This window comes from Trachinotus anak, unplaced genomic scaffold (genome assembly GCF_046630095.1).
Source record: "Trachinotus anak isolate AG129_WGS33_773 ecotype Australia unplaced genomic scaffold, CSIRO_AGI_Tana_v1 ptg000008l, whole genome shotgun sequence".
NCBI classification, from domain to species: Eukaryota; Metazoa; Chordata; class Actinopteri; order Carangiformes; family Carangidae; genus Trachinotus; species Trachinotus anak.
The window spans coordinates 2,705,150-2,727,009 of record NW_027273859.1 but is presented as its reverse complement, the minus strand read 5'-3'; the positions used below and the strand labels follow the sequence as shown (position 1 = coordinate 2,727,009).

The following is a 21,860-nucleotide window of genomic DNA, read 5'->3' as shown; positions in this document are numbered from 1 at the left end:
CATCAACTTGATTATTCAATAAGGTTGAAAACCAGTGCTCTTCATCACCTCCTCCACCACCTACTGACAGTGTTCAGCAAAAGTGCTACTAACAGTTTTGAGTTCTACTGCCCTCCCAATCTCTCTCAAAGTTGTCCACATCCTGTGCTCATCAATGTGGAGATGAATCATTTGCATTGCACTGTACAGTGCAACAGCCTGAAAAAAGTGGAAGTGGTTGTCGGATTGTAGATTTCAAAATTACAAAAATGATCAGATGCAGATTTTATTATTCCAACATCGGAAAGACTTTCTTTTAGACAAATTGATCAACATTTTGTTTGAAGTAAAGAGAATGATCAGGTGTACAAAATGCCTGTTTTTGACATAGGAGATTTTGATCTACTTTTTTGTGCACAGTAAAAAAAACCAAAAAAAAAAACAGGAAGAACCAGGAGAGGAGGACATGTTGCTCACTCATTGGCTTCCACATCAAACTTTGGTTAATCACTTACAAAGAGTTAAATGGTTTAGCTATGCGCTATATCTCTGACCTAGCCTATATGTACTTGCAATTCCATAGTCAATTTGTAATCAAAGGTCTCCACACATTTACTGTTATGGTATCTCAACCGTGGAATACATTTGTGTTCACAATCTGAACTAAATTAAGTTATTCTGTGTCATTTATCTGTTTTTACTTTTTATTGTATAATTTAATGAAGGTTTCTCATGTACTTTGCTATAGCACTTTATAAATATGTTGAGAGTGCTACACAAATAAAGTTATTATTATTTCCTACCAATTAAAGTTAGTTGCCTACTCTTAAGCAAACCTCTACATAAGTCTGAAGCACACAGGCAGGAAAATGGAAACAAAATGTCTTAGTCTTTTTTGATGTGCTGATATTTCAGGTAAAGAATGACTGTTCACAGCATGTAAAGAGAAACTTGTCTCTGTGGTTGGAACAACTGTTACATGATTATTTATGGTTACACATAAGTTCCCACTTCTGCTTTTTCATAACAACCAACCAAACACTTAATTTGATTATATGTGCAGTTCCTCACTGTATACCAAAATTGCATAGTTGACTGAGAGCAATCCTATCTCATGTATTGTATTTTACATTTGCTTGTGGTCACACCTCAGTGACCTGACAGCATTAAGAAGAAATAAAACCTTAGCTGTTAACCCAGCTCTCCAGGTCCTGGTAGACTCTGTTGGCTGGTAAACTGGAATACTTGAGACAGATCTGACACAGCCTTTCTCTCCAGTCGGTGAAGGTTTTTATTCTGTGAGTGTGGTGCCACTGGAAGTACTTCTCATAGGCCTGCCTGTCTGCAGCTTGATGCTTTAGATGGGCAGCCAGTTGTACTGTATCCCTGAAATCATCCACATGGATAAAGGAACCAGGGGGAGCCAGGGCCTCATAGGTGGCCCTGCTGGGGCCAAGAACCACCGGTATGGCTCCTGCTTGGAAAGCGTTCCTCCAGAGCTTCTCACTGATGTAGTCCTTCGACTTCGAATTCTCAAAAGACAGGTAAAATAGACACTTTGCAATGGTTGGCAACAGCTTTTTGTCTGACAGAGGTTTCTTGCTCCACCTGCCGTACACCTCTATGGGGATGTACTTCTTTAGACTTTGGTAAACACCAGCCCGAGCCTGGTGAGGATGGTATCTGCTGACAACCCAGCTGACAAGGCAGGAGCGATTTGGAGCAGCCTGGAAGCCTAACTTATTACCACCTCCTAGAACGGTCTTTCCATAAGGGATGGATATGTCTGCATCACGTCTGTAGCTCATCGTCAAGTTGAAGAGGCCATTGAGCTGTGTAAGATTTGCATTGTTGACAGGAGGCTCCATGGACATCCACACCCAGTGCTGGGAGGCTGGCCGTTCCAGGTGCAAGGGTAGTGGCGACAGACCAATGCTCAGCTCCTGGTGGTGGAAGACAACCACATCAGCACTGGAGAAGGTAGATATGTTATCAGAGAGGAAGCAGTTGCTGATGTTATACATCTGGAGGCATTTGTCCCCATCAAGGCTATAGGAGCGGCCAAACGGCCAGTGCCACAGCAGGATGCTGATGTTTCTTTGTGGGACATCTGGATGACATTCCTGCAGATGAAGATTCTGGTCCAAGAAGCTGTAATATAACAGGGATGAAAGGAAGCTGAGGATGGTGAGGAGGACCAGGAGGAGGAGGAAAGCTCTGGATTCAGATGGTGTCATGGTTACCAGGCAAAGGGGCGTAGGTCACTGGTATGGAGCTCCTAGAAAGGAAGGAAGGGTAGATCAGAGATATAGTGTGACGCTTTCACAGTGTCAGTGCAGGAACTGCAGAGGGCAAGGTGTGAACGACAAAAACATTTCCTACTGCAGAAAATATTTCATTCTTTTTTTATCTATCAAAATGATGTTTGTTTTCTCAGACAATTTTATCAGTTGGCTAATTTTGTGACAAATTAATTACAAATGACATCGGAGATGTAAGAAATACAAATGAGATATGAAATCATTTTCTCTAATATGGTTTTCTAATATGGTCAATTTTGTGGAAAATTTATGAGAAAAGATTGTCAGTAAACTAGTAAATGGTAAACTTGCAGAACATTTGATGAAATGTACTCTGCTGCCTGTGTGCTCTCAGTGTTCAGTGTTTTCAGTATAAGTTCTGCTTCCGCTGGATGTTTGTTCTTTTAAGGATTTCGTCATCAGTATTGCAGTATTGCCCTTAATTGCATCAGTAAATATATGTTCAAGGTTAAAAAGAAAAAAGTAAATAACCATCAAATAATTAAAATAAGTGACTGGTCAGAGACATTTTTGACCACAGCAAAGTGCAGATTTTTATCAGTATGTTAAAATATATAATAACTATAATAACTTTCCAATATGCGTAGTGTAAAAGCCCTTATTGTGTGTATTGATGATAAGTTATCTTGTGAAATGAAACTAGCAGAAAGAGGTTCTCTAAAGCTGGCACACCCTGATAACTGGCTATACCACAAGCAAAAAAAACATTTTGAAAAACAGAGAGAAGGACAAAAAAAAAATCAGAAAAATAATTACCTGTAGTAAAGCTTGGCAGGTGGATTTGAAAGAAATAAAGAGGAGGTTGGTAGAGATGTTGGCACTTACCTGGGTGACATGGTATCAGGCTGCTGCCCGTAGAACTTTGTCCTGCTCAGTACATCCTAGAATATAAAGGAAATCCTGCCCCTCTCAAATGCTTGACTCATTTCTTGTTTGACAGTTTACACACATACCCTCCCAGTCTCTCACTGGCAGGGTGTCACAAGTTGATGTACAAGCTCTGTCGATGGTCAGCAGACCGAAAGCAGGAGAAACAAAAGACAGCCATTCCTCATGCTGTATTTTCAAATGAACAGATCTTACATGTTTCAAATACTGAAGGAATAAATTGTGAAGAGCACAGTCCTGACCTACTCTATATGAAAAGTGCCCTGACATTACTTCTGTTATGACTTGGCACTATATAAATAAGACTGACTTTACTTGATTGAACATCATTAAATTCATCCTCTTCAACCTCTGAGAGAGTATATTGAATTTGGATTTGTTTACTCTCATGTTTAGCTGGGTTTAAGGTTTGAGGTGGTTAAACCTTCACCCATCACCACAGAAACCTACCACTGTGCCACACTGTTTCACACTCTTATCTTCCTGTTAAACTGCTCATGCATCTGCTGTTTGCAGAATTAGCACAGCCAGCAGCGAGTGGCACAGAACCCAGCACTGATGATTTAGATTTGTAAACCACGAGCTGGTCTTGATCTTCCTGTTCTCACAGCTCTGCAGAAGAAAGGGGCACAGGGTTATGCAGCTCCTGTAGGCACCAACCACATCATAACCGTTTCAACGAATTGTTTTGCCCCTGGCCTCTCAGTTCTTGTTTGGTTTTTATTGCATAACCTGATGCAAAACCTATTCCTTCTCCAAACGTTTCTGTTGATTTATGCCACTCCACTTCTTTGTATTAACATTCCTACATAAGCACAGCATTCATGTTATATGATGTTTTGAACTATTCAGGCCCTGCAGCTGGTGTGGAACTGTGCTGTCATAAATCCACTAAGCTGATGTTTCGTTGACAGCTACTGTCACCTAAGCAAAGAGCAGATATGACCTTGACCTGCTGTTATTATCAACAATGTACCTGCCTAGGCTACAGGTCCAGCCCATAGACTGTATATAAAAATGAAGAGTGAAAAGTGAAGCCACTGGGAGTGTCTTAAACTTGCATTCTATCTAATGACCATCAGGGGGCGACTCCAATTGTATGGGATTCTATGGGAAAGTCATTGGGAAAATGGCCCTACTTTTCACTTGATTTATTACTACAGTAAGTGTTTTCCTAATGAGTTTATGGTCTCAGTTTCTAGTCCTCTAGAGGACTGTTGCTTCAAAACTTGCTTCAGAATGGCAGTTCACAAACCAAACGGTGGGTTGCCACTTGGTCTAGCCCAGTGGTCGGCAACCCTAAACACTCAAAGAGCCATTTGGACCCTCCGAAAAAAAAGACGCTTGGTTGAAGGTTACTTTCAAATAAAATACTCAGTGTCTATTTGAGTTCTCCTCATCAGCAGTGAAAGCAAATGAATCTGCCCACGTAGCATTAAACGTTCTGTTTTCTTCAAAAACTTTTCTTTTCTTGGATTTATCCATGGTTGGCCAAATTTAGAATAATATTTAAAATGCGAACTAAAATAAAATAAAATTAAATGCCATGACCAATCAACATCTCTGTTTATGCTGTTCAACTTCACCCTGTTTTACCAATAGCTACTAATTAGGTTCTGGTCCCTCTGATATGAGAAACTTTCCATGACTGATGTCCCTTGACCAAAGGTTTCAGTAGGGTTAGGTTAGGTAAAAGGGTTAGGGTTAGGGTTAGGCTAAGTTGTGTGTGACTGCAAGGACGCAGTGTGAACCCGGTGGCTTGGCGCAGATCAGTGTGAAAAACACTGTTGGTGATTTTGTGGCCAGGGTTACACTTGAAAATGGGGCGAAATCAACAGAATTCCTGTACATTACAATAATGACTTTTAAACTACACAGACTCTCTTCTTCCTGACACCCTGACAGCTCAGGAATCCTGTGAAGAGTTTTCCTCAGAGGAAACTATTGTTATATAAGATACACAGAGCTTCACTGCCATCAACATTTAATTAACCATAAGTTAAAGTAACGTAATCAACAAAAGCAGCATTTTAATTCCAATAATAAACATACTGCATCCCCTGAACTGTCAGTCACAAATTGACAATAAGATGGAATAAACACTGCTGTTCCTCACAAGTCTTCATCTGCCTTCTCTGCACTGCACTGTGCACACTATGGGGGAGTGGGGGATAATGGCTACCTACTCAGCCCAAGACTGGACCAATGGCAGATGCTAGATTGGATCAACCAATGCTTTATTATTAGCTGAAATGACTCATAATGAAAAGGTACAAACCTTCAGGTGTATAGGGGTGAAAACATTCAATGTTAACATCAAAGTGCCATTTTCTGTGTATTATCCCAATCTTGCTGAAAGGGCACCAAAATGGCTAGAGCTGGCCCCATTGCCAAGAGCAGATGATAACTCTTGAAATTAAAGTCACACAGTTTTTATACCTCCGTACAAGCGACAGCTTTGAAGGGTTGTAGATGCAAAAAACGGCAATAATATATATATATGGGCAAATATATGGCCTCACTGAGACACTGAAAAATACAATACAAAGCATGTTTATTCATCACCATTCAGATGCTATCCTGTCAGAGCTGCAGTTAGCCAACCAGATGAATTGCTCTACCATCCATACCCAAATCTATGCACATGCTCATGTCTGTCCAATAAGTAAGCAGCTAAAGCTGGCAGGGGATTATCTTAGCTTAGATTGCAAAACTGACTCTGCCCTGCTGCTGTGAACAAGAAAAAGTTAAAACAGGAATTCAGCAAAACCACAACTTCTCATTTTTTGTTCTGCTTTTAAATGGATTGAACAAACCTGACATGATGTGTAAATCAAGTTTCAGAGGTGCTAACAGGTATACTGTATTTTTTAACAGCCTGGTTAACCCTGCTTCAGCTCAACTAATCAACTGGCTAAAGAAGGAAATATAATTACTATTTAATCTGTTGGCTAGTTTAATCTATGGCAGTACATCATATGTTATCATATGATGTATCATATGATGTTATCATATGTTTTGGTTGCTGCTTACATTCTAATGCCTTAGCAGCAAATAACCGTCCAATAGTACATCATCTCCAACATGGCACTTGAGTATTTCCATTTTCCATTTCCAGCTGCTTTTTACTCTCAATATCTTAGGTGGTCAGGTTGCCAGACAGTTGTGGAGATTTATGACCCTTACTGACAATTTGTGTGAGTGTTGACACCATGTAATATTAGGCCTTTGAAAGTTTCATATTGGTTTCTTCCCCTTTCGCTTTCCACAGAGGCTCTAAATTAAGGGACACCTTGCTCCTACAGGTTGTGTGTGTCCAGTGTCCTGAATGACAAGTATATAATAATACTCAACACTGACAGAGGCCACTCCTCAACCTCTAATAAATGAAGTACCAGTCTAAAGGGGCCATTCTGAATAAATAAAATGTAAATTATGAATGCAGAGCATGTAATATTAGTTTTATTGTGTTCATCCTTCACAATTGCTCTTTTTACATGTCTAATTTTTACAGAGCCATGCATCAAGGTGATTTAATCCCAGTCTAGCATTATTGTGTTGTGCCAGCAGATGGCCCTCTTTACCACTGCTTACCTCCAGTGTTCCAGTGTTTTAACCTCTATGAAGCACATTTAAAAGTGTCTCATTTACAATGCACTGCAGTCATGTGTAAATGAAAGAACTGCAGTAGGGAGAAATTAAATTGAAGTGAATGACAAAATGTATAGGGGCAAGCAATAGGGAGAGTGTTGGCGACTAGGGTTCATTGATGTGAGGGTCTTCATTAAGCATAAGCCCAGAAGAAGATAAGAGATAGGATGGGATCTCAAGGTGTCTAGATGCTGGTGGTGGTGAGGTAAATTCAGCGGGTAGTGGACAATCGAAACCTGACAAGTGTCCCTGGACATCATGGTGATGGTGGGAGGGAGGTTGGTTGTGTAATAGGCATAGGTGAACAAAGTTCACAGATCCATTCCTTGAGTCAAAGAAGAGACCCTCCTGGTCAAATATTACTCCAATACAAGTGAGTTGTGCAGTCAGATTTTTACCTCAGTTAAAGTACTGGAGTACTTACTTTTGAAATATGCAAGAATTCAAAAGTTCATTTCTATTTACAGAACCTAATCATTAAAACAACCTGAATGCACTGACTTACTTTAGAACCTGTGGAATAAAAAGCTTGTAGAATATGTTGGGACTCAGATCATTCAGGGTGGGGGGAGACCACATATTTGTTCTACAAACAACAGAATGGTCCTGTGAACATCATCCCTGACAATTTTCATACCTGATGAATATCTCCCCTACAGACCCTTACTGACTAGTAAGTGTTGGCCACTGTGTGACATGTTACCCAAGGTGTAACCAGACAATAAAACCAGCTGTGCCCTTTGTTCTCTGTCTTCTCTCTGGCCTCACTGTGGGAGCAACAAGGCTCCCAGAACCAAGTCAGCACAGCTGCTACCTGGAACCTCTTCTCCTCCCGGCTCTCCAAGAGACAACAAGCCTTTCTCCTCTTGGATCTCCTTCCAGGAGCAACAAGGCTCCTACCACCAGGCTAGCATAAGACTGCTACCTGGACCAGCAGCTCTTCTGCAGGCCTGCTCACAGCAGAATGCTTCACTTCACTCTTCCTCAACAGCAGCGAAGCGAGTGCCTTGGTTGTGATAAACGCAGCAAACATTTAAAAAGAAAGGAATCTTTCTTTATTTCTAAAATTTCAAACATGGACTGGTGCTCTGGTGATGAATCTTCTGTCTCGTTAGGACACTGCCAAGTTCAGACTGAGCTGTTCAAAAACGCAGCAAGCACAACATTACTGACAGCACAGGAGTTGGCTGTGACTGGTTTTTCTCCTGTGATGAACACAGAGTATGGTCTATCACATTTTTGAAAATAAAAGAAAATTGATTTCGCTGACTAAAATCTCTGCCTCATTGAAAACAAAAGTACAATATTTGTCCTTTAAGTGTAATAAAAGTGAGTAAAAGTCACAAGTTTCCAAAAAATAATACTCAAGTAAATGTACTTTGTTATTGTCCCACCCTGGCAATAGGAGGGCAGGATGGGTAGCACTGTAACAGTACCACTAATTATTGTGATAGTAAGTAAGTGACTGGCCTGAGGAACGCAAGATCATGAAAAATCATTGGTCAGATATGGTGACTTTGGGATTGTGAATGGAAGAATATGACAGTGTGGGAAAGTAGTACAGTAGTATAAAGAGTGTATAGCCAGCAATGTACAGTTGAGGCCAAAATTATTAGTCCCCCAGGAATTATGGGACATTTTCCTAAAATTCTGCCCAACATTTGCAGCATTGATAAAACTTGATATAATAAAACATACACCAGTGCTACTAGTATCTTTTGGTACATTTTGGAATTAAAATATATTTTCTAGCTTGCTTTATATCAAATATAGTGAAAAATGGGTTGGTCAAAAAGCCTCTGTGAATTTTTGCTTTTAAAAACACACCTAATCAATTAATCAGCTCCCTAACAACACCTGTGCAGTCAATCAGCATGAAATGACTCCAACAGGGCACTTGAGCACATTATTGTGAGGGACTACTCTTACTCACCATGCCAAAGACAAAGGAAATCAGTCTTGAGCTCAGAAAGAAGATAGTGGAGACTCATAATTATGAGCTATAACTATTATAATGGAAGCTATACTGCCATTTCCAAGAGTTTCACAGTGTCTAAAACAGCTATACGTTGCATCATTGCTAAGTTCCAGGAGACAGACTCTGTAAGAAACAAACTGGGAAGTGGTCAAAAGCGCAAGATTTCAAGAACTCTGGAGAGGAAAATAGTCAGAGATGTCAGCAAGAATCCCTGGACATCTGCCAAGATGATTGTTGCTGACCTGGCCTTCTGGGGTTGATGTTTCAAGGAACACAGTTGTGAGGGCTCTTCATCGTGGTGGGCTTTAGGGCCATCGTTCCAGAAGAACCTCTTTACTCAAAGAGCGGCACATCAGAGCCAGACTGAGGTTTGCCTGTGAACATTTAAATGGTAAAGACGACTTTTGGAAGTCTGTGCTTTGGTCTGATGAGACTAAACTGGAACTGTTTGGGCACATAGATGTTGTTTATGTTTGGCGAAGAAAGGGAGAGGCCTTCAACCCCAAGAACACAGTTCCCACAGTTAAACATGGTGGTGGAAGCATCATGCTGTGGGGCTGTTTTGCAGCCTCAGGCACAGGGAGCCTTGTTCGGGTTCATGGCATCATGAAAAAAGAAAATTATGTTGAAATTTTGAGGGACAATATGAAGAAATCTGCTCTTAGTCTAGGTTTAGGTCATTGCTGGGTCTTCCAACAAGACAATGACCCAAAGCATACATCAAAATTGGTCCAACAGTTCCTAAAGGTCACTAGAACCGAAGTCCTGGAGTGGCCTGCTCAGAGCCCAGATCTCAATCCTATTGAAAATCTGTGGCAAGTGCTCAAGGTGAATGACCATGCTTGGAAACCATGCAATTTGGAGCAGTTGGAACAATTTGCAATGAAAGAATGGACCAAAATCCCTCAGGAAACCTGTGCCAACCTAGTAAAGAACTACTCTAAGAGGTTGTTGTCAGTTGTGGCTCAGAAAGTACACTATTGACTATTAATGGCCAGGGGGCTAATTATCTTGGACGTCTCATTTTAGCCGTTTCTTGTTTCAACTCAGTGTATCATTAAAATATCCTAATCAAACTACGTGGACATTTTGTCTTTGTTATTTGGAGACAAATACACTATAAACACTTCTTCTTAATGGTCACTTCCATGGAGAAATCACAGGTTTTGTCTCATTTCATATGAGGGGCTGATAATTTTGGCTTCAACTGTAAATGTGAGGGAATAGATCTTCCTTACTGAACTTTCACCAAAGTTTCATTTGTTGCTAAATGTAAAGAACAAAAATTAATTTTAAAAAAATCCTCAAAATGATTCTTAAATTAAGTGGTTGGTTCACCCAAATGATCAAAAATGTTTCTCACCTGTTTCTGGTAAATAGAAAAATCCCCAAAAAAATTCATTACAGTGGAGGTGAACTCACAGTACTGAAAAACTACATTTCAAAAATTCAACAGCAATGGCCGTGGTTTCCTCATAAGACACATCGATAGTTTTATTTGGAACTGCTTTCTACCAAAGAAATAGTCCCCGGGGTGACCTGATACCCAAATAGGGTGTATGCCACATGGTTGCAAATGCCCTGAGCAGCGAATCCACGGTCAGACTCCCTGCCAGCTGGATCATTTGCTGCATGTCATTCCCCTACTGTACTCTCTGTCTGTCTCATCACATTTCCTTTCTCAACTGTTGCTATCCAATATAAAATGGCCATAAAAAACCCTACAAAATGTCACAGAAATGTTCCACAAACCTCTTAAATGTGTGGTTATTTGATTTGAAAAACAAGACAAGACACAACAAACCACGTTTCACTTCAGATTATAGAAATATTTATTTCTTTCACTTCAGCTCTGATATATCCACATGCATGCTAAACATAGTGGTAAAGACATCCTCCTTAGTGTATAGAACTTATTATATGTAGTCTGAAAATAGTCTTTATCAAAGACAGCTAACCTTGTTACTTGTTCTAGTTCCTTCAGACCTAGTCATCATCAGAGATAGAGAATAACTAAAACAAGACAAGCTGTTCAGTTTTTGTTCAGGTCTCAGCACTGGCGAAGAGAAAGCAGAGCTATTAAATCATTTTAAAAAAGCCCAAACAACATGAGAATTTTATCTTTTCTGGTGATTCTACATCCAACCAATAAATTGACCTTCATGATGCTCTACTAGCTCAGTTGGTGGGTTTGAATAAACCATCTTTACAACACAGTTAAAGCTTTCCAGTCTTAATACTCCCTGGTATCTACTGTAGATATGTTTTTTTACATACTGAAACTCATGTATGTGTGCAGGTCAAGTATAGTTTAACAAGCTCTTCCACTGTGGGAGAGCAGAGGCTGAAAGAGTGGGAGCAAGCTGAAAAGAGGTGCCACAGAGAGTGGCTTTCCTGAGAAACAACAGCAAGAGGCCACAGTTACAGCCATGGTCCCTGCCACACTTGTGTCACTGGAGTTGAAGAATCATCCTGGGTGTGTAATATGATCTATGACCTATGCAATATACAGAAAGGTAGCTGTGCACTTCCAGTCCTATGCAGTATTTGGGCTGGGTAACAGAAAAACCAGAGACTATCCAGGTATGCACCAATCCAATCTGTCATAGAGGCAAAACTGCCAATATCATTAGAAAAATTCAGTGCTACTACTGTTAGTTATGCTCAGTCACAACATGAGTATTAGGGAATCAGGGAAGACAAAATTAGTTTGGTGCATTTGTTATATTTGCACACTGATTTATATAAGGTCTGAGATGCCAATGTTTAAATAAAATCAATAAATCATTTTTTTTTTTCATTTGATGTGTGACAAAATAAAATGTAAAAAAATCTGAATTTCATTTTAATGTTTGGGAAATGCCGGCTATGATCCTGAGTCATAATTTGTAATTGAATGTTCCTCTTATGCTGTTCTCCCTCCCTGTCATTCACCTGCTCTGTGTTTTCTTTAAGTACATTGAGCTGTAGGTGGTGGCTGCTGATTGGACTGGAGACTGATGGCACCTATTTTAAAATGGTAGCTCCCAATGAGACCGTGCCGTGCTGCTGATGCAATTGCCGATTTAGTGTTGGCTAGCATGATTGATCAGAGAGATCTTTGTTGTAGATAATGTAAAAAACTTCTCAGTCCTGGTAGCAGAAGGGGTGAGAAACCCTGTTTGTTCATGTGTTTTCATCTGTTTATGTCAAGGGAGGCAGGTAAGATCCCTGTATTTGCTTTTTTCCTTTTGTTCAGTTAATGGATACTGTTACAGATGATTTTGTTTGTTGTTGTGGCCATGGTCACCCTGACACCTATTCTACCTTGAGAAACGAATAAATCAGTTCTGTTGGACTGCAATCTGCTGTGGCACTGGTCGTCCTTGGGAGTGGGATGACATTAAATATTCTCAAAAATATTAAATATACAGGTGAAAATACACATATTTATCTAAATTTGGCTTTGGCTGTCCTTGCCTTACCTTGCCTTTTTGTAATGTTTTGCCTGATAAAGGCTTGGCAGGATTGAAACATTGCCTGTTAACAACTAAAAAAAGTTTAGGAACTATATTATAGTGTATGGACGCTCTCTGCTTTCCCCTTAAAAGGTGCTATATGTAAGTTTTCTCTGCAGCTGGACATGGTTTCTTACTGGGAGTAGGTGGTGGTGGTGGGAGTAATGGTTGCTTGCCAAGAGCTTCAGCCATTGTTGCGTTTACAAGACAAAAGGTTAGAATATGCCCTGGGCATATGGGCAGTGCTACTTCTTTGACCTCTCATGCTGAACTGAGGGCAGACTGGAAACTACAGTGACTCACTATAGCAAAGTAGTATTAAGAGGGATGGGCCAGAGTTAGCTGGTTAGCATGCTACCTGAAGCAGAAGAAAAGAAGTGGTAGAAATAGAAGCAAAACAAGGCTTATAATTGGTGTTGCCTTCCACGCAATGTTTCCCCTAGACAGGCAACTAAACAGGTGCTAATGCTAATGTTGGCCATGTAGCAATTGCAAAAACTTACATATAGCACCTTTAATCTACAAAACTATTCCATTTCAGTTAAAAACTATTATGCACAAGACATTTAATGGGTATAATGTTTTCAAAACTTGAACATCACAACTTTTCTGAGACTGTCCTTCCCGTATGCGTAGGAACCCTGCAAACACAGTCAATGATATGAAAGCAAAAGCTCAATATTAGCATTCACGAATCTAGAGGTGTATAACACAGCGTGAGAGGTAAGATCTCTTTTCTGTACACATTAGCAGCTAAATACAGATCACACAACCATGGGAACCAGCCATGTTAGTCAGATACCATTTAATACAGCATGGCCTTGCTCTGTTTCAGAGATGTAGATAAAGTTTCAAATTCCTTTGAAATCATTCAAGTTCACGCGAAACTTGTAAGAACTGTAAATGCATATTGGCTCTCATGTTTCATACACAGCATCATCAATTCATGCATAGAGCAACTAGACTGGATGGCTACATTACAGTGAGATTACGGTGCTGCATGGAGGAGTGGTTGTAAAATATTAAAATCACATTTGTTTTTAAAAATACTTAAACCAAAGCCTGCAATGAGACCTAGAAAAAATAAGGAGTATTTAAATATGGAGACTGACAGAAATACTTAACTTAGTGGCATCAGAAAACTGCCTGTGCACAGGAGGATATTATATTCAATATGTGTCTGCTACCCGACTATGTTGAGTTGATATTGGCTGATTATAATTTTGTAAACAAAACTAGGACAAAAGTGATGATATTAAAAAGAAGAGAATGTGGCTGTAGAATGAGAGACGTTGGTCCCAGATTCAGTCCTGCTTAAAACAAGAAACCAGCCCTGTGACATCCATCAAACGTCCCCGAATGCCACGCTCCTCTTCCTCTTCCTCCTCCATGTACCTTACACTCTCCATCCTCTCCAGACTGGACTGAGGACTGAGGATGTGTGTAAATTCAACTATTTCTACACACAAGTGCTGCAAATTTGAATGTCCAGAGTTACTTGTGGAACCTCTGAAGATAGAGGGTGGAGTCGTCAAACAGCGGGTTCTTTACTTCCATCTCCCCCGTCTACAGATGGACAGAGAGAAGTGATAGGATTCTGGGTCACACAGCTCATTGTCACATTGTCACATTATCTGGACACCTTGCTCAGCTTCTCCCTCCTCAGAACAACCAGCCACAAGCCTAGGCCTCACACTCCCAGCCTTCCCCTTTTGTCCTGCCCATCCTTGGCTCAAATCGTATTCCTATAATCCAGCTGTTCCTACTCTCCTCCAGTCTTGTGCTTTGCACTTGAGTTCACTAGCCTGGCATTAAAAGTTGAGACTGTAGGTGAGAAAATTAAAAACCTTTGACATTACACATGGTCAATTGAGACATTGTTAATATAAAAATTATTGATTTCTTATGACTAAAATTTAATGGTATTCATTTATTTTCCATGGCTTTGTTCTTTAATTATTGTTAGGGGCTTTCAACTGATTCAGCATTGTGGATGAATAAACTGACCTGATGATATACACAGCATGACTTGGTAAAAGCTCACATAATAATGCAGAGTTTACTCACAGGTGCCAATCCAGGACACTCATAGACAGTGAAATCTCCATCCTCGTTCTCCTCATCTGTTGACGCTCCTGAGTCAGGAACTTTGACCTCATCTCTGTGTCTGCCAATGTCACACATATACACACACACATCCTTGTTTTGCTGTTTTTTTGTGGGGGCCATGATTGACATAAAAGCTCCACAAAGCTGGCAGACCCCATAAGTATGGTGGGCTCTCATTTTCAGTAAAACAAGCACACACATAGAAAGTATATAAAGTCACAAAGCATTTGGAGGACAGTCACAGGTTCATTGAGGCAGAGAGGGCAGGGAGGGAGGACAGAGGAGACAAACACACATGCCAAGGAAAGATGGGTGTGTCTGGAGGATGACTCACTTCTCCAGGGAAAGCATCTGCTGCTTCTGGTGCTGGTAGTGGTACATCTGGGCACTGTGGGCCAGCTTCTTGTCCCCAGGCTAGAACACACCGAGGGCCAGATGGGCCATGAGAAAGTCAGTGGTATTCACATCCAGCCACATCTAGTCACACTGTACAGTTGATATTCACTTCACTGCACGTGTCCGTACGGCACGTGTTCAAGTTCTGAAATTGCTGAGAGCACAGGTCCTTTTGGGTTGCTACGTAGATAGAACTAGCTTACTGGTAACAGCTACTGGTACCTAGCAAGAAATTGGTTCATAATAATGTTACGTTTTAAAAGCATAAAATCAAGATATTATGATACGCTGGCCTGTTGTTATTTGTGTGAAAAGAGCTGTGGAGAGTTTTGAAGCACACAGGTTTAAGTCCAGATTTGGTAGCAGCTGGACAACAGTTCAACTTTGATTCTAGTTCTGTATTAACAGGTTGATGTAAACTACAGGATAAGGACTCATTCAACATCACCATGCTTCGGGCACTGTTGTATTACCGAATAATATTATTACAGTAGTGCCACTGATGTAGGATTTCAAAAGCTTCAAAAGCCTAATAAAAATAGTCAAAACATTATATTTCACAACACAACTTACATTTTGAATATATAACAGTATCGTACCTGTCGTATATGATATTATCCGTTTCTACGCTAATAACTGTTACTATATGTAGGAGAAATACAAGATTTTTTGCTCACCAAATTGTCAAAGGTTTGGGCTCTGATCAGTCCATACGCAGCAAAATCCACCTTCTGAGTTAGACGAACGCCTTTCTGCAATCTGTAAGAAAAAAATGAAATAAAATGACAAATTCATCAGGATTTAAGAGGTATACAGTATCTTATTTCTGATATCTTTGAATACATTTGGAACTGACTGGCATGCATTGCTGTGTCTTTGTGATGGTGGACTCACAAGTAGAACATTTTAAAACTATGCACTGTAAGATCTCCCTGCTTTACTGTCAAAAATGAGTGTTAATACATTTTAGGAACGAGGGAGAAATCTACACCAAGGATATGGCTTTTGAATATGATTTTCGTTTATTACTGCTAAACTCCCCCTTAAAATTCACAATACTTCCCAAAACTCAGTTGTTATCCATTCAATTAAGAGTTGAATACAATGCTGTGAACTTCAGACTGGACAAACCCTCTATCTTTCCCCAGTTAAAAAAAAAATCATTTATTTCCACCCATATCGTTCAACCCCACTTTTCATATATGGTGTAACAAGGGCTATTAAAGCAAAGATTTCTATAAGAAGGAATCTTCTCTGACTTCACAGACTCTTGTCTCTGACTCAACACCCCACCTGAAGATTTGGGAGCAGGAACTTGGTGTGCCAATGCCTGACAATGAGTGGGGCCAAATCCTGGATCTAGTCCTCTCAGCTTCTATGTGTGCTAGACATGACTTCTTACAGTGTAAGGTTCTTTTCAGAGCACCCTATGCTAATGCACAATAGATGCAAACAGTCACCTGCTAACTGTACTCACATGATTTAGTCCTGTTCAAATTTGACTGATTTCTGACCCTGTCAAAGCCATACCCTCTCGAGTCCCACCACCTGAGGCACCCAATTTCCCATTTTTGTTGTGTTTTGGCCCTTTACAACTCTACTTATTCTGTTGAAGGGAAAGAGATGACATTTATTGTGAGAGTCTAAAATGGAAGTGCAGAAAGAGAGAAATGAATGTCTTACCTGACCCAACAGGCCCCAGCTATTATTAAAGCCAGTGAACCTGCCGCGATGAAGATGGTACTCAGGGCTGAGAAGAAATACATACAGACAGTCAGGGGGAGAGAACGCTGTGCAGATCTGTAGGTGTTAGAGGGAGACATGCCTGCTCTGGAGACGCGTCTGCAGCAGAATGTGGAGCTGATCAAAGTGTGTGTGTGTTTGTGTGTGTGTTTGTGTGTGTGTGTGTGTGTGTGTTGGTTTCACTGCATTATCAACAGTGAAAACAACAGTGAAAACAGCACTGAGGACAGTAATGGAGTGTGGCAGAACAAACTGACAGTAACATACAACTTCTGTTCTGTACAGCCCCATAGTCAATTTGGGGCCAGTCCCGAGATTTCACAGTGTGAAGTGCTAACATTTGGTTTGACAAAGGAGGTCTGTTAGTGAACTGGTAGAAAAGCTTTGGAGGCTGAAGCTCAGATAAAGATGGGTATTCTTCTAAAGATTCATTTTTTTTCATAATTAGTATTTTCATGGTTAAAAAAAAGGGACAGTAACATTGATTCTGGCTCCTGACTCTAGTTGACTACCAGGAAACAAGATCCTGGTAAATGTTCAAGGTTCGACCTTCAAATGCTATAGTCATGGTGATGTCATCTCTCAAATGGAAAAATGCCAAGAGGGTATGCTGAGAAACAGAGTCATGATAACGGTTCTGAATGCTTCACATTGTTTTTTTCCCCCACCTCAAAGATACAGTCATGAAAAGTACACTTGCAACAGGAATTGCGGCTGCGTGAATGCTTCCTGGGAAAAAAAAAGATACATTAACAGGAGGTTCTTACATTAAAATCAGAGGAAAACCTTCCTCACTGGTTATGCCTTCACTGCTTTCTCTGCTGCAGGTAGCTACATGATTTGTAGGGCGAATTAATGCTGTCAATTCAAAATGATGTTTGACCAAAAGACAAAGTATTTCCAAACAAGGCTTTGACTCTTTCTGTGGCTAAGTTGGGTTCTGAACTATTTGCCATCATCACCACAGTTGTTAAATTTTTTGCTTCAGTTGGCCTACATTTCATTTTCAATTAGTGAAAGTGACGATGCGCAACTCTTGTCCCTCACGCAGTGAGAACACGTGAGACAGACTGTCAGACATCAAATGTTTTCCTTTACATTTAGGTTTTATTCAATGACAGCTCTACTGTGCATGACATGACTTTCTATGTTGTACTATTGAGGCGCTAATTAGTCATAACAACTGATGACTTAGACACATCTTGAGGCTAACTACTACAGTAAATGTGTGTTTGTCCCAGTGAACATTCAGACTTTAAGAGACACAGACATGGAGGGCTTTGCTGAAACTCAGGGAATAAGACACCAGCATTAAAGCTCAAATCTACCTGCCTGTGACGGCCCGCAAGACCAAAGGTCCACTCAGAAAGTATTCACAGCCCTTTTTTTCACATTTTGTCATGTTCCAGTCTGATGCTAAAATGAATCATTTTTTAACTTGTCATTCTACACTCAATACCCAAAAATGATAAAGCAAAAACAGGATTTTAGACATGCTTGCAAATGTATTAAAAAGGAAAAAACTTTGTTGTTCCAAACTTCTTCCATATAAGAATGACGGAGGCCACCGTGCTCCCTTCAGTGCAGCAGAAATGTTTTTGTAGCCGTCCCGAGATCTTGCCTCGACACAATCCTGTCTCTGAGCTCTGCAGGCGGTTTGTTCCACCTCATGGCTTGGTTTTTGCTCTGATAAGCATTATCAGCTATGATGCCCAATCAGCTGAATTTACCACAGGTGGACTCAATAAAGGTGTAGGAACATATCAGAGATGATCAAGAGAAATGGGAGGAGCCTGAGCTAAATTTCACGGGTCATAGCAAAGTGTCTGAATACTATGTCAGTGGGATATTTCAGTTTTTCTTTTTTAACACATTTACATTAAATTCTGTTTTCACCTTGTCATTTTGGGGTAATGAGTGTGAGTGTGTGAGGAATAATTTTTGCATAAGACTGCAACGCAACAAAAGGTTTAAAAAAAATTGAAGGGGTCTGAACACGTTCTGACAGATATCTAAATGTTTCTCTGTTTATAATCTAATCTGTCTCGACCATCCCACTTATTTGTTGGTGTAGGAATTTCAACATCATGCTGCTGCTCTGTTAGGGTGTCTTCAGGTCGACCACAGGATAGGTTTTCTACAGGAATGTTTCAGATCTGGTCCAACACTTTGGACCCATGAAGACCTACTTACGTAGCATGTCATCTGTTCTGTATTCTTATTGTTGCAGTTCTACTCTACACTGCAGTGCTTTTCCTTGTCTTATTGTGTTACTGTTATTACTTACTTCATCATGTCTAGATTAGATGCCCTGCTGCAAACACTTCCTCTCGCAGATGTGAACTGATCTTGAGCAGTCTCCAAAGCTGTTTTTGGAGACTCCCTGAGCATCGCTGCAGCTCAACAAGTACAGCTCCAGACAACAATTAGGTTGTGGTTAAAGGACAGAAAAGACTTACTGATGAAGACATGGTCATTGGAGGGGTAGGGGAGGATGATGGGATCACTGAGCAAAGTGGGAGTGTGGTTTGTGGTAGTGGTGGGTGGAGCCACTCTGGTGAACGGGACACTCTGACTCATAGGCTGCTCTGTAGTAGATGCCCTGTGGGTGTGGCCAGGCTCACTGAGCTGCTTGGATATGGGCTGAGAGACATCCTGGGAGGGTGGAGCTGAGATAAGGGATGAACAGTTTTGAGACAGGACACCAGCAGAGATATAGTAGAAAATACATGGGTGAAGTGCACCTGTACCTACCTGGCAGTCTAGACTCAGTTCTCTGCTCACTGATGATGGCAGACAGAAAGTCGATCTCCTCATCCAGCTCAGGGTAAGTGCTCATCTTACCTGTAGGAACATAAACCCAGAATCCATCACTGCCACTAGGTCAATCACCTCTGATGTAGCCACAGAAATTTTGGAACAATTAAAGGTGAGTGGACGTGCATGAGCTTTATCATTTTCTATCACCTATAAACTTCATATGGAAAATAAAACTGGAAAAGCTGTCAATGCAACTGTCAGTTCATGTAAATCTCCTACATAAAACTGACAGACTTAACATTTAGCTTTAGAGCTGCTAGCACCCTGTTAAAACACCAGCTCAGCTAGTGCTGGCCAAGAGTTTAATCAGTGTTTTGATGGCCCCTGCTGGTCTGAGCTGATCTGATGCTGTAAATGAGGCCAGAAAATACAAGACCAGCATTTATTGAAGTTATAAACCAACTACCAGACAACATTATTTAAAGTGGTACCCCAGTGATTTAGTGTAGCACTTCACAAAGTTGGACTCGCAAGAGAAACATGAACCCACAAAATACTTGGACTGATATCAGCCTTCAAAAACCTATGTTTGTCAAAATCTAGCCCTTTAGCATTTGGTGTGAAATAGTGACCTAAAGAAGCACTTCAGGGATTAATGCACTAATCAAAGCATCAGCGGCCGAGACTGTCACACACCTGGACATGTTTAGCCCCTCCCTGCCTATGCTGCTTCCACCAGCCCGCAAAAGAAATATTCAAACTCAAGTATGGGTCAAAATTGCAAAAAATGTCCTCCTTTTCCCATAATGCAACTCAGTAACACCTTTTGTTAGAATGTCCGCAACGCCTGAGAAAAAAATGTTTTTCAAACTGCTTCCTGTTATGGAAGTTGATGACATTATTAAGGTTATTTTCTGAGACGTGATCAAGATACACGTCTCCGAGTTCTCTGCAACCAGGCCAATAAAATGACACGTCAAGTCAAACATTTTACTGTCAAAACTGTAGATAGTGTTTTTACACTCTGGAGCTAACCAGGACAAACCTGAAAACTCTCTCATAAATGGTTAGAATGTGTCAGACTGACATTAAAAGGCTTTTATTGTTCCTAAAAGAAATAATCTGAGCCACACAGATCAATCAACATCAGCTCTGCAGTACTGCTGCTGGAAGTGAAGTCACTCATTCTGCCCATCAGTGAATACATAAAAGATAAAAGGATAAAATCAGTGGATCAAAAAGAAAAAGACTGCCCCATGTGGCAAAAAACAAAACAACTGTTTTTATGATAGAAGCACTACTCATGCCCATTCGCTTCCTGTGATCCTGTGCTGCACCACAGAGCTTCATCATCATCATCATCATCACACTGCCTGGCGTCTGTTGTGTGGAAGAAAGTGTGCGTGTGTGTGTGTGTGTGTGTGTGTGTGTGTGTGTGTGTGAATGTGTGGGTGGATGGCAGTAAGGACAGGGAAAGGACAGAGAAGTGAAAAAAAGACAAGGAAAGACAGATATATGGCGAGTGTGGTTGGTGGAGTGGATATTCTTCAGAATGAGGAAGATAAGATTCTCCCATGGTCAGTGAGAGCAGGGTAGGCACCAGAGCACAGACATGACTTCAGGGCAAAAGGGGAATGGGGATCTCCAGGGGGTGCAGAGCACATTAAGAAACCTTCTATGCAGTTGTTTTATTAGGGTTAAGCTTTCACAACTTGACTCTAATAAAAGTTGTGGAAAACCCTGTGAAAGCTAATGGCTCAACCCTCAGATTCTTAGGAAGGGATTTACTCACCTGACCTTTCTCTCTTTTTTCATTTCTTTTTTAAGTTATTAGAGGTTCTGGCTCTTGCGATCACCAGCACTGATCTGTCACACAGCCATGTACCAGGGCAGCCACAACAAATGCCCAGACCTGGGGCTAGTCCAGCATCTGTCATCACACTAGAGTTACTCAGATACTGACACTAGTATTGGAAGATGCCTATAATATTGAATATTGAATACTGATAATAGTATTATAGATACCTATAATATTGAATCAGATATTGGCGAGTACGTAGCCTGTGCACCGATCCAACACCATGTTTCTTTATACTTTAAACTTTATAGTTTCACACCTGGATAAAACAGGAACTGTCCCTTAAATCAATTCTTCTTTGCTGCTCTGAAAAAGCAGTCTACACAGGAAGTTGTACTGCGCAGCCTCTGGCGACTACTGTGAAGAAGAGCGGCGAAGAAGAATCTATTGTTACCAAAGGTCAGCAATTTTACAACTTGTTACACTGGAAAGTCCTGCAAGTAAAAAGGCAACATGTGCTGCTGACGAGGCTTTAATTTCAAGGGGTGGCACTGTTAGGACAACTAATGTGGGTGTTATTTATTCCTACATTTATTTCTTTTAGAAAACTGCCCTCCAACAATGACAGCAATCATTTTAAATCCACACAGGGTTAGTAGTATACAGCTGTTAAAATTTCTTTTTAAAGTAATAGTATTGAGTCAGTGTTCAGATCTGCTGATACACAGAACATCTCTACA

At 40.6% G+C, this 21,860-nt stretch overlaps 2 protein-coding genes across 2 annotated transcripts in view; both read right to left on the bottom strand.

Annotated features, from left to right (window-relative positions):
- Nucleotides 1–249: 249 nt before the first annotated feature.
- On the bottom strand, nucleotides 250–3,239 carry LOC139623559 (alpha-(1,3)-fucosyltransferase 7). The gene is made up of 2 exons (XM_071481850.1): nucleotides 3,126–3,239; nucleotides 250–2,257 (listed from the first exon to the last, which is right to left on the bottom strand). Exon 2 carries the CDS (start codon nucleotides 2,214–2,216, stop codon nucleotides 1,164–1,166), a length of 1,053 nt encoding a protein of 350 aa, XP_071337951.1. The 5' UTR covers nucleotides 2,217–2,257; nucleotides 3,126–3,239; the 3' UTR covers nucleotides 250–1,163.
- A 7,392-nt stretch (nucleotides 3,240–10,631) lies between these two features.
- npdc1b (neural proliferation, differentiation and control, 1b) overlaps nucleotides 10,632–21,860 on the bottom strand; it is a 30,393-nt gene continuing 19,164 nt past the window's right edge. The window contains exons 3-9 of the mRNA XM_071481849.1: nucleotides 19,317–19,406; nucleotides 19,022–19,231; nucleotides 16,503–16,569; nucleotides 15,497–15,578; nucleotides 14,758–14,837; nucleotides 14,382–14,481; nucleotides 10,632–13,880 (exon numbers count right to left, since the gene is read on the bottom strand). Of these exons, the coding sequence (XP_071337950.1) occupies nucleotides 13,809–13,880; nucleotides 14,382–14,481; nucleotides 14,758–14,837; nucleotides 15,497–15,578; nucleotides 16,503–16,569; nucleotides 19,022–19,231; nucleotides 19,317–19,406 (701 nt within the window). The 3' untranslated portion in view covers nucleotides 10,632–13,808. The remainder of the gene's footprint in view (nucleotides 13,881–14,381; nucleotides 14,482–14,757; nucleotides 14,838–15,496; nucleotides 15,579–16,502; nucleotides 16,570–19,021; nucleotides 19,232–19,316; nucleotides 19,407–21,860) is intronic.

Bases quoted from the DNA above. Each gene is read 5' to 3' on its own strand.
- LOC139623559 (XM_071481850.1), bottom strand. From the start codon at position 2,216: ATGACACCATCTGAATCCAGAGCTTTCCTCCTCCTCCTGGTCCTCCTC.